The sequence below is a fragment of the Saccoglossus kowalevskii genome, chromosome 2, assembly GCF_978046115.1.
Source record: "Saccoglossus kowalevskii chromosome 2, keSacKowa6.1, whole genome shotgun sequence".
In the NCBI taxonomy this organism is placed as follows: domain Eukaryota; kingdom Metazoa; phylum Hemichordata; class Enteropneusta; family Harrimaniidae; genus Saccoglossus; species Saccoglossus kowalevskii.
In genome coordinates this window covers 4,685,428-4,698,228 of record NC_140642.1, presented here as the reverse complement: position 1 = coordinate 4,698,228, position 12,801 = coordinate 4,685,428, and the positions used below count along the sequence as shown (strand labels likewise).

The 12,801-nt window shown below is 34.5% G+C and overlaps 1 protein-coding gene across 1 annotated transcript; it reads right to left on the bottom strand.

The window, feature by feature from the left end:
- Positions 1-8,074, bottom strand: LOC100313709 (prospero-like protein PROX1; the record flags this gene model as incomplete). Its single annotated transcript, NM_001168164.1, is given in 4 exon segments — positions 1-434; positions 5,879-6,184; positions 6,482-8,066; positions 8,068-8,074. Coding segments are annotated over 4 exon segments (2,099 nt in total), but the record flags the coding sequence as incomplete, so codon positions are not given.
- Positions 8,075-12,801: the final 4,727 nt, after the last annotated feature.

Genomic DNA, 12,801 nt, shown 5'->3' with positions numbered 1-12,801 from the left:
TCTAATTCAAATATAATATTTATAAACATTGCATTTCTGATAAAATACAACTCAAAATTAAAACAGACTACCACACAAAGTATATAAATAACTAAAAAGAAAATTGTATACAGTCACATGAGGAAGTTAATTCTGCAGCAGCTAACACCCCCATATTTGGAAAAGTCCTCACCTATTTCAATGGATTGGGCTAAACCATAGTGAGTAATAGGGGCGAAAGGATAAATGACAGCTCACATCCTATCCTGCACCATTCTCTCAAGTTCTTCAAGACAGTCGGGTGCTCGGAAGAACTCTGGAAGTGGATCATCAAGTTTACTAATCACTTTATATATAGCTTTCTTCCAGGAAGTATCTGCATCTTTGCCAGCTTTGATGGCATTGAAGAACTCAATCAGCGTCTTTCGTGATACCACTAAGAAGTTATCTGGAACCTAAGAAAAAAATTCAGGGAATGAAGTGGGTGAAATTAATTTAAACACATAGGCATATTAAACATTGTTTAATTTACAAAAGTCAAAATAAAATCAGATTATTCTCGGAATGTTATTTTACATGACACAAAGTGCTTAATGATTTACTATAGTGGTCACAAGAAAACATGAGGGAGCTATTTTCTTTAGCTATATAGGTCAAGGTAGATAATTAACCATAACATATGGAACATGGAAGTTTGTCATGAAGTCCAAAAATACTGATAAAAAACAGCACAGGCCTAAAAAACTTTCGCTATTGAGTTTTAGGGGTAAACCATCTGAAAAAGTCAATATTTGACTACTCATAACTGACGAGATTTACGACAAGTTAGATTAGCAAATATTAATAGATTGTCAAAGAACTATGTTAAAACACAACTCTCGAGGAGAAGAATGTTGAATCAGTTACTCAATAATAAATACAAGATATAACAAATATCTATAATCAAATTAGAAATGTAAACTGCCTCGATTGGTGTGAACAATACAATGAAGAACAAGGTAAAAGATGAACATATATATAAGGGAAGTTTTATACACAACAAAGTTAGTGTATGAAAAAAAAAAAATAGTGAACACTGCCTTTGCACATCAAACTATTAAAAATATAATTGCTTCAACCTCGTTTTAACAACCACCGAACACAAGTACACTTCATTCAAGTAGTATTAAAATTGAAACAATTAATGTAAGATTTAGAGCTGTGAATCATAAATTAGCTGCACGTTCTATATACATATTTCTCCATTCATAACTGCTGAACATGAACGAAGGGTGATATACGAGATGTGATAGGGTCACTTGGGAGCCGAATATTTCTTATTCTTGATGGATAACTGCCACAGAATCATGCATGGAATTAGAAATTAATTGAAAACCCTTTTAACTAGGACACTTTAAATTATAGGAAAAAAACTTGATACATGTTAAACTTTTGTAGATTACTAAATAACCAGCTAATTCCTTGGAGGCCACTTATCTTTAGCCCTGCGTTGCTGTGATCAGCTGGCTTCGCGGTCGTCTTGTGTGTTTCTTAAGCTTTAACGCCAGAGTTTTGCTAGTGGGCACATGTGTTTTAATATCATTAACGTCATCTGGGATTTGTAAGAAATATGATTTATCTAATCTTGTTATCTGTTCAGTGTCTAAAGAACGTCTCGACACGAGGGTTTCATTTAGAGTATGGTATAAAAGTCTTATCACTTCAGCATTTTTACATCAACGAAAGGATCAGACAGCGCTTTCGTCTTGCCTGATCAATTTTGAAATGTTAAAACACTGCATCTTAACGACATCAGGTTCGATCACTGGTCGTGCAACACAAAGTACTGCATCTACTTCCTCGTATACAGTGTCTGAATATGCAACTCAAACATGTTTACGTTTCCAAGTTTCTTATCAGTGTGACTATAATGATGGTACACTTCTCCTTTCACAAGTAAAATAAAGAATACCTCAACCAACGAAATACACGTCACTTAAAGAAGCAATTTCAAATCAATGGCTATATACACATTGCCTGGATAAAAAAGTTTTTCATATGGCCATCAAGAGAATGTGCATCTATGGAAAACATCAAGAATAATGCTAAACTGGATATCTGACAGAACTAAAAATAATTATAGAAATCAGTATTTGGTACAGAAAACCTTGTACAATACAAGCTGTTGACCACAATACTGCTATGTGATTGTTAGTTGTGTCTTATCTCTAAATATATAAGTACAACATGAGTGTGTGGAGGCATGAAATCAAATTGAAACCGTTAAGGTCACTTGATACTTTAATTAGATAGCCTTGAATACAATGGCAGATTGTACAGTGGCAAGAAATATTTATTCTTTCTTGTTAATTAACAGGTAATTAAAAGGTAATTATAATATTACACATTTAATTAATTAAAGAAGAGGTGTTACTTCACACTTGACCTTCAGTTTTACAACATGTAGGAACAACACAAATGTTAAATTTATTAACAATAGTAGAAAATTGTAAAACTAAAAATTCAAGAGTGTATGAAATTTATTACACTAACCACCCTGACGACATCACTAGTACAGAAAAGAGGCTATCCACAAGTCTTAATTCATTGACGACATCACTAGTACAGAAAAGAGGCTATCCACAAGTCTTAATTCATTTCTAGCTACTACATACAGGCTGACAAACACAGAAGAACCATCACAGGATTAGTTACTGGGCAAGATGTCACAATACATTTATCTGCCTATGCCAAATAATTGAAGAGTACAGCTGTTGCCTCTTCTCTATATTTTTGCTGCAATATTTTTAACTACTTCTGTGTCAAGGCCAAGCTGTGGCAACAGGTGTCAGAATGGGCACCACCTTAAAGTGGCTGGCAATAACTTCAGCAAATCCACCATCATTCACAATTTTATTTGTTTTTATTGGAAATTTTAAATACTCTTAGTATCTGGCATGATCCCTCTTGTTTTGGTAATCCTGCTGCTGTATCTGCTGCTTTGCATATTATTATTTTTCTATAGATGTCTTCGGACAAAAGGAAGGAGAATTGAGGTACCAGCTGATGTGATAATATTGCTATTTTTGCTTTTTTAGAAACAACAGGAAGAGAAGCAGGATTATATGCGCCTCCAGCTACAAGCTGCCCTGTCTTTAAGTGGCGTATACATTGATAACACTCCTCCGGTGATGTTTTTTTTATTCGGTAAAAATTTGATATTTAAGTGGGGAAAGGTAGCCAATTGAAAACATTGCTATTCATCAAACATAAAAACCAAGACTGTAAAATGTAGGGGGTAATTTTAGCAAAGACATCAAAGCTGAATGTTCATTCTGGATTCACTTGTGTGTTATATAGTATAATCAATTGTAAGCAGGAAAGGAAAAAAATTCTGATTGATTGTAATTTCCTGGGTCTGAAAGAAACCTAATGTTCATACAAGCTGTGGGGGAGATGAATACAGCGTGCAATTGAGCCAATTTTATCACTTGTGGTAATTTTCAAGAGAAGCGAATGGAGATTTGGAAATTAAGTTTGGATCAACTCAGCTAGAGACAGCCAATTTGATTTAATGATGAGTTTTTCTTTCAGCAGGCATTGTGTGAGCGAAGTGCCCTGTAGCTTCATTTCAATTAGGTTTGCAAAGTCTTGTATTCTAGTGCTCAGCAAGAAATGTTATCAATATCCTGAGATTGTGATAGTTACATATCTACTCATTACAGGCATAAATACATTGAAAAATGAACACGCATTATTAAAGGGAAATGATTTCCTTGGCAGCAAGATAAATAGCATGCTGACATATGAAAACAAATTGTAGGAGTCTTGAAAGTGTATCCTGTCATAAGAAAGTAAGGAGTATGAGATAATTTTATTAACTTCAATAGAGAAAAAAAAGAATCAAGAAAATGTATAGAAATTGTATTGAAAGTAAGTGTATGAAAACAGACGCTCCTCAGTTGAAAATAAAATGATTGATTCCTTTCCTCACTACCAAGCCATATGCAAGTTGATTGAGGCTAGTTTGACCTTACTCCTCAGTTTCAACATTACCACAAAAATACAGTTATTTTCCATCATTCATCTTTCAAACTAGAGACGTTTAAAAATTTGAGGAAACTAAAATGTTTAATTATGGATTTAAATATTTTCAAGTAAACTAGCACAAATTTCATGTTTAACGTACATGAATAAACACTTGGCAAGACATCAAAGCAAGTGTGTTTTTGTCAATATAGACAGAAGGTCCAGAATATATTTTCAAGCTTTTATGAATTTCACTTAACAAAAAGAGAGATGCCCCACAGCCGGCAAGCAATTTAAAGCATTTAAGCGATGAAATCAATCAAGAAAAAAAAAATTCTATTCTACATCAAAGGACAACAACGACTAGGATGAAATCTACTTTAAAAACTCAAGCCATTCAAACATAAAAATTAGAGCATGTTTAAAACCAGTCTGTACATGCCTAAAACTCAATTGATTTGCAGAATATGAAAAATGTTTCTCCTTTTATTTTTATTCATTTCCTGAATGCCTTTTTACAGTTTGTTTTCACATTCAGCCTACTTTTCTTTTATTATATTATTTCTGTTTTTTGCTCAAGGTGTGACATGGAAACAACAAAAGAAGTCTTTCACATATACAGTTTTTATTTTAATACTGGGCTTGAAAAAAAATATGCACACACAAGTAAAATAATTATTTGTGAATTTGTACAATAGAAATTCTGATTTTAGAATTTACTAATAAATTTTTTTTTTTTTTTTACTTCTAACACGAAAAATATTTTTTTATATGAATTTTCTAAAATAAGATTTCTCTCAAATGCTTGAGGTAGTGTAGACAAATTCTTTGATTATTATTACAGACAACTATTAATACGGTACTACCGGTAAGACAACTAGCTTGCTTGCAGTTTGTCTGCTTGTAAAATACAACAAAACCACCTGTTGCAGCGTATGCAAACTTCCATTTTTTTTTTAATCTTTATATTAGATGTACAAAGACCCACCCTATTAGATGTGATCAATATTGAACCATGCATCTATCTTGATATTCCATACCATCAGGCAACAGTGTATGAGCAGAGTTTAACAAATAAAGATGCTGTACCATATTATGTACCAATTTTACTTTCACCTCAATTCTAGAATCAATTAAGGTTATTAACATTTTCGCCAAAATAGATCACGTCTTCAATCAATTCCATTCATTCCAAGTCAAATATTTTACTTTCCCCAAGTTATTTATTACCTGCATTATTGCTATAAAATGGAATTTTTTTTTTTATTAATGAAATGAAAAAAATTTACAGAATGACAATTTTAATGTAATTTAAAAAAAAAAATATTAGTACAAGTTTGAATTTTGTGCACAAAATTTGTCTCTTTATGCATGTATATAATAATATATACTGACATTGAACTTGTATATTAAATGACAACACATTTCATTCTGAAGACAAATCCTCTTCCTATTTTCAAGCATTAATAATAGAAATGAATGGATTTAATTCGACACACAAAAGTGTAGGATACTGATGCCAATCATTCAATGTATACAGGAAATTTACCAGTTTCCTCTTTCCTTTTTGAATTTGTCTACCAATCAACTTAAGCAGAATAATACAAGCATTGCGTATACTGGGGGAGAAAAACAAACCCATCATGAGGAGGTTTAACATCTAAGTGCTCATTGAAGTATCAAGTTGTTTTCATTACTAATGTCATTCATCTACAATAAAGTTGCTGGTTTCACTTTGTACTAAAGATGATAGTTTTTTTGAAACCATTAATTTGTAGTTTGGCCATTATCCATGTCAAAAAATAATATTGCTATATTGAATATGAAAAGCAAATTATTTAACTCTAAGCACTCTATTGGAAAGGCAAGACAACAGGGGTATTGTACATACCTCAAATTCATTGCTCTTGTTATAGTGAAGATTAAGGACCTTAAAAAGCTCTGCATCTCGTAAGACCTGCAACATTTCAGGGTTCTTCACCCCTTCACTCATATACTGCCTTGCAAACTTCTCCATCTGGATGTAGTAGAATTCACGGAAATTGCTGAACCACTTGATGAGTTGAGCAGTGTTGTGGCGGTTGAATTTGACATCAGGGAAGTGCTGTTTCAGGACTGTTGAGCTGGGATAGCGAGCGAAGAAGAACATCAATTTGGCTTTCTTCAAATGGGCTGGTGTCAGCGTTGTATTCAGAGAGTGAATAAGAGTTAAGGAATATTACGCAAGAGAAAGTACTGAAAAAATAATATTTAAGCATTAAGAAAGCCAACATTTTATAAGTATGTGTACAAAACCATAGTTAATAAATTAGCATAATTTCCTACTCAACCAATCTCACTATATTTTAAATAGAAAGCACAATACCCCCTCTCCCCCCTCTCCCTCCCTCCCTCCCTCCCTCCAATTGAATGCAAACAATTTATTGACAGCCACTTGTGTACAAAAATCCCCATGGTACAAGTATATGGAAATAAGAATAATGTAAAAGGATATGGCACTGTTGGGAGCACTGTAACTTGAAGTATCCAGTCCACTTAAATCATGATGGTGATGATGATGATGAATTGGACTCATATCGGACTCAGATTTCATTAACGACAACGATAATCCTTCTGGTTGATGGTGAGACATCTCGTGACGCACTCTTGCTCCTTGTTGGTGTAAAGTGTGGAGTGCTGCAGCCTGGCTGGCTAGTAGAGAACCCCCACTAAAGCTGCTCATGTCAAGTGCTTCGTGAGACTCTGCTAAAGACACTGCTAAATGAGGTACTAAGGAATACTGAAGACCAGGATTGGGAATTGCTACCGATGTAGGCAGGGTAGCAGGCACTGCTGGCTCAAAGTCGTGATGAACTTCCATTCTTGGTGTACTTTCTCGTGATGGTCTATCACGATTTTTGTGCGAAACAACCAAAGGAAGAGCTTCAGTTTGTTCAGACTGGTAGTTGGACTCTCTGTTATAACCATTTTTAGCGAACTGTCCTAGACATGATGTGTTGTTATTGAACAACAAGTTATGGTTTTCATGAGCAACTGTCATATTGCAGGAATCGGTCACTGGGGAAGAGGAAGTGAAGGAAGATGATGAGGAAGAAGGAGGAGACTGACTGTTTGTTTGCTTCTCCTTGACAAACTTTCTAACCACAGAATCGACTACATCACTAACAGCAGTTGTCAGTTCATTCTTCAAAGCATCAGAAAACAAATCTTTTTCCTCTCCATTTACTATTGCAGCTTCTTTCTTCGATTGCACATTGTTGCCAGTGGTTGTGTTTTTATTGTCTTTTGATTTGACATGGTCAGTTTTACTTGATTTGTAGTCCTTGTCCGCTCCCTTAATAAAATTCATGACTCCATTTTCGATGTCTTCATCCATGTCTGAATCAGTTTCTTCGTGTTCGTAAAGTTCAAAGTATTTGCTTTGTAGTTTATTCAAATGATCTTGTAGTTCAGAGAGAAGGTGCTTCAGGTGCTTTTTCTTTTCCTTGCGAGTTTCTTGTTTTTCTTCCAGCGGAAGGACTCTCTGAGGTTGTGGTGTATTCTGTTTACGTTTTTGTTTCCTAGCTTCATTGCCGGGGCTGATCTTGCATTCACTTAGCCGAGACGGAGACTGTCGCATACTTGTCACAATATTTTCCACTCTGGCACGCTTCGCCAACATACTTTCTTCAACTTTGACAACATTATTGCACTTTTCATCATGTTTGGACCCTCCATTGAGAAAAGAATGACTGGAGTCTTCACTCATGTCTTCCACAGTTCGTGGATTATCATCACCATTTTCCTTGTTGGCCAAGTCGCCTTCATCGATACAGAGACCACCTTCACTGTAGTCTTCCATGTATGAGACTCCATTTTCACCCTGCTGACAATCATCACCATTTTGTTTTGATTTGCTTAATAACATGGAAGCACTCAGATTTTCATCTCCATCAACGTTCATGCCTTCTTGGTTGTTGTTGCTTGGTTTCAGCAGTCGCCTCAGTACCTGATTGCTGTCAACAGTAGTATTGCCATTCATTGCCCGAACAAGTGTCTGTGACTGTCCATATGTATTACGTGGCAAACCCGTGTCTACACGACGTCTTTTAGACTGACGAATGGAAATATCATCAACCTCAGCCATCTTTCACTGCTTAGCAGTCGTTCTCCCCAGCTGTGTCGAGTTTGATCACGAATACAATGCTTAAGCTTTACCACTTCAATGCACACTGTTTTCCACTTCCTGCCTCCTATACGGCTCTTTTCTTGCTGCTCTACAATTAACCTTGCGTTAGTATTTTTTTTTCAATCTCCCTGCCTTCTAAGTTTTTTTCTTTTCAAATTTCACCTTATCTGAAAAAAAAATATGAAAATGTAATTAAGAAATCCATATAAATAGCTTGACCTCTCCGGTAAATATTACAAATATTAATAACTAAGCATGTCTCGCATAATGTCTCCATTCTCCTTTGCCGTAAAGGCAACATCTGTGCCGCACATACATGTATGCTCCAATGAGTCGGGTCTTAAGAGTATGCTACCAGCAAAAATTAAGTCCGTACAAGGCTGTTACACACTCTGAATAACAGTGAATGGAAAAGAGAGTGCTCCCTACCACATACTTGCATACTAAACATATTGCCAAGACTGCATAATAACACTATATTTGCATTATTAAAATCAGCGGGTGATCTCTCATTTTCCTCCCAAGGAAATAGAATTTAAAATGTTTTCCTGTCTAATGGTTGCCATTTAAACTCAATTGTCGCATTAACATATTTCAGTTTCTGGCAAAGACTGCCATTATGAGGCACATTACTGGGGAGCCACTGCCATAAAGGAACTACATACTTACACAAAGGAAATATTATTTTGGAGAAAAAGAAAGACAAAGGTAAGGGAAGTGGGCATGCATGATAATCCCTGCTAGTAGCATATGGTCCCTTTGATATAAAGCCTGGGGCCTTCGTTTCACCTTCTTACCAATCATTCATCACAGTACAAAGAACCCTACGAATATTTTTCATGGTACGACTCCTTCAAAACAACCTGCTACTAGCACACAGCAGGAGAGACAGAAGGTATACATACGTAATGCTATATTCTGAAGATTAATCACACACATTAAATTACTGCAAGCTGACAGCCCCTGAGAATGCCACCTCAACACAAAGAAATCCTTCCAGATACGACACATAAATTGCTGTTCATTAGCATAACAATGGGTGATGCCATCTTAGAATTGGGGACAGCTTAATATTACTGCCTGATGGTGCGTTGATGAGTCAGTCATGTGACACCAGCATGATACACAATAACGTCATTCAAGACTGAATAATTAAAGTGGATTCAGGACACAATTTGGAAGCCAAAATATTTAACAAATACCACTTTTTTTTATAATATATAGCATAAACAAGAAAAATTATATTAGTGTTTTTGTACACAGTTAATAAAGCAAATCTTTTTTTTCAATTAAATCTTCAAAATGATAAAAAAAGAACAGTGTGATAAACCAAGGCCAGAAAGATAAAAAAACTCAACTCAAATTCACACAAGGTAATATTGTATTCAACAAAATTTTACCTTATGTGCCAGAGATGAAACATTAATGGATATTTCCACTGGGCAGAGGTCACAATGCAATCCTTTCAAAATATAAAATAATGATCTTTTATTGAAACACTTTTAAGAAATATTAAATTACACTTTTAACCTTACAATAGGCTACTTTATGGGCGAATAATTTTTTCCCATGCATGCTAAACTAAACAAAAAAAATAAAATAAAACATGTTTCAACTTGGTATGTTTTCACTGAAGGAATACTGAACGATTAACACTAATTCAGGCATTTATTTTTTACTATTTATAGAATCGCTCAAATAGCTTCCTTACTTGTTAAACAAAAGTTCATAACTGGTTGTAGCATAACACAACTTATATAACCGCACTATGACCTGGTTATAATTGCCCGTCTGCTTTTGTCCTATAACACTGCCACATTTTATAATCAAAATCAACAAAACATGACTAAGTGATCGGTCCACTAAGTTTAGAAGATCAAAACATGAAGTACAGTTTTCTACGGTACATGGGGGCAAAGAGTTCTTTTGTTCCAACACAATCAAAGAAATAATTATGAGCCACGAGAAGACACAGCTGGGATGGAGCAATTGTTGGAACGTATTGTTCTATTGCTACACATGCCTCATCCTCATGCCCCAACCACTGCTTTTGTCTCCTCTAGTCTTTCTTGAAGTGTAGTTTTCTAATTTGAATGAGCAACTATATGTCACTTGATATTCCAAGGTTATTATAGCAATTAAAGTCCCTACACCCCTGGACATATATACAACCCCCCATCATAACAGACAATACCAACATTACTTGGGGGCAGCATGTATTACATTACTAGGGGGTAGCAGGCAATATATTACCAAATCCCTATTGATTTATAATAGAAATTCTAAGATAGAGTACCCAATGTGCTTAAATATTGAATAGAGTCAGTTTCTACCCCTATGGCATTCCTTTCATGTAGCAATCATAATTAAAGCAATATCAAATTATTTGATTAAATTTTTTTTACTTCACAATGACATCACTGAAACAATCATAAGATCCATCCTTGAGGCTATCCTAGATCAAGAGATTTATTTTAAGTCAAAAATTAGAAAAAAAAATTGAATATCTCAAAGCAACAAAATGTTCATCTAATCACTTAATGTAATCCAATTTGATATTCCTTACAAAGAAAGTCTGAAGATTTATAGAGTGATTGCTGATAATCAAAAGACAAAGTTCCATGTTTCTCTAGTCATTCTTTGAGAAACAATAGAAACATCAAATTTACATTTTCTGATTTTTTTTTTTCAATGGTACTGTGTCACAATGCTATCTCTGCAGACCTATATCAAAAGAAGACATTCATTCAAGGTGTTTGCCTAGAGAAGATAGTATTTGTCCTCCAAATCTTTCTTTATCTTAACCTTCACAGCATACACAAACTAAACTGATAAAAAAAAACTTCCCTCCTTTAAACCGCGAAAACAAATTTTTCAATTTTGATTTGTAAGCAAATATTTTTTAAAGAATGCGTTTTTTTAAATCTAATATATTCTTTTAAACAAAATCTTAAACACTGACAATTATAATTATCGATTAAATTAAGTCAGGTATTATTAATATCTTGTGATAGTCTGGCCTGACTATGGATGTCACGTACACGTTATACACCTTTTCTAGTTTCCACGGACTTTGTACAATGTCTCATGCCGTGCAAGGAACAAACAACCACCAAATACTTGTAGACACTTGTCTACCTTGGCAATATCTTTCAACAAAACACTCAAGTTAAAAACATATTTGACACTCAAGACATTAAAATAAATTCAAAACCTGTGGATACAAACTTTGCACAGAAAATGAACAGGAGACTCTAACGGACCAATTACCTTTAAGAAGAATCCCAGAGGTGCTATCAGATGAATGATGCCCTGCTTTTGTGATACAAGAGTGAAGACTATGATGTCAGAGTTGTTGTTCAATTGAACTTTACTCCAGAAGAATTATCAATTCCTGAAGGCAAGGTGTGCCTGGTTTCTGAAGAATCTAGCATGATCCAGTCAATTATTAATAAAGACAGTTGTCTGTGATGAGCACCGTCAAGCAAATTATCGATAGCATGCTGGCACGTCTCTATCAGAAAGACTCAACTGTTACACCATTCAGAACCTCCTTGCGATATTATTACTTGCTAATGAAATAAGTGAACAGATATGAATAAGCAATATTCCTTCATCACCTTGACTCACAAACATCACTTAGTCACAAGCATGAATCTTAGCCTTTTGTTACCAGGGAGATGTAGATCGCATTTAAAATTTACTCAAGAGAAAATACTTTGAATATCAGTCCAATGATCAACATAAGAATTGCAAACAACTGGGGTTCACCTGAGATTATACAATGGCATGCTGAAGATGATGCTTAATTTACAAGATGAACTTTGCACAGGGAAACTGCTACGCTGACATTTATCTCTACAAACCTGAAGGAGCAGAGACTGTGACAAGGTACAGGCCAGCACGGAATATTTACTTGCTATACAGTTAAAGAAAACTAAATGATATTTTAAATCATTTTTCAAGACTTAAAAATAAATTTTAATATTTTAAGCAAAATATTTTTTTTAATAAAAGGTCAAATTAAGAGTTGAAATCTGGGTAAGACACTTAAATTGCTTCTCCATTATACACCTTAATGATAATACTCAATTCTATTGTGCATCAAAAGCTGATTGACAACTTTTATTATTAAGCATAGAATTAAGAAAACTGATAAGATGACATGCTAGTTGTCCTTTTATGATACGCAAATTAAGTATTTTCAATTTCCATGGTGAAAGCTTTCAGCCAAGAAAAATGATATTCTTTCCTTTTGTTATCCCAGGGTTTAATTACTTCCTCAAACCTCCCATCTGTTCTCATCTCTTTGCTCCCCCACTGCCTTGAAAGGAGGTAATCAGGCATAAGAAAAGAATTAATTCAGTTTCTTCAATACATGTTTCCCCCCAATCGAGGGCAATGGTTAACTCAAAACACCAAGAACAATTCACCCACCCTCCTTTCAACAACAATTTCAGTTACTAAAAATGTTGTGAAATGTATATATTATATGTTTAAGGCCAAGACCTTTAATTAAAAGACCGAGTGTTCACCTTCAACCGGGAAATATCGTTTAACTCCACGTAGACTTATAATGTAATCATAACATACTAGGAATTAAATCCATAAGCACTATAAACAGTTATTAATTTGTACAATTGTTT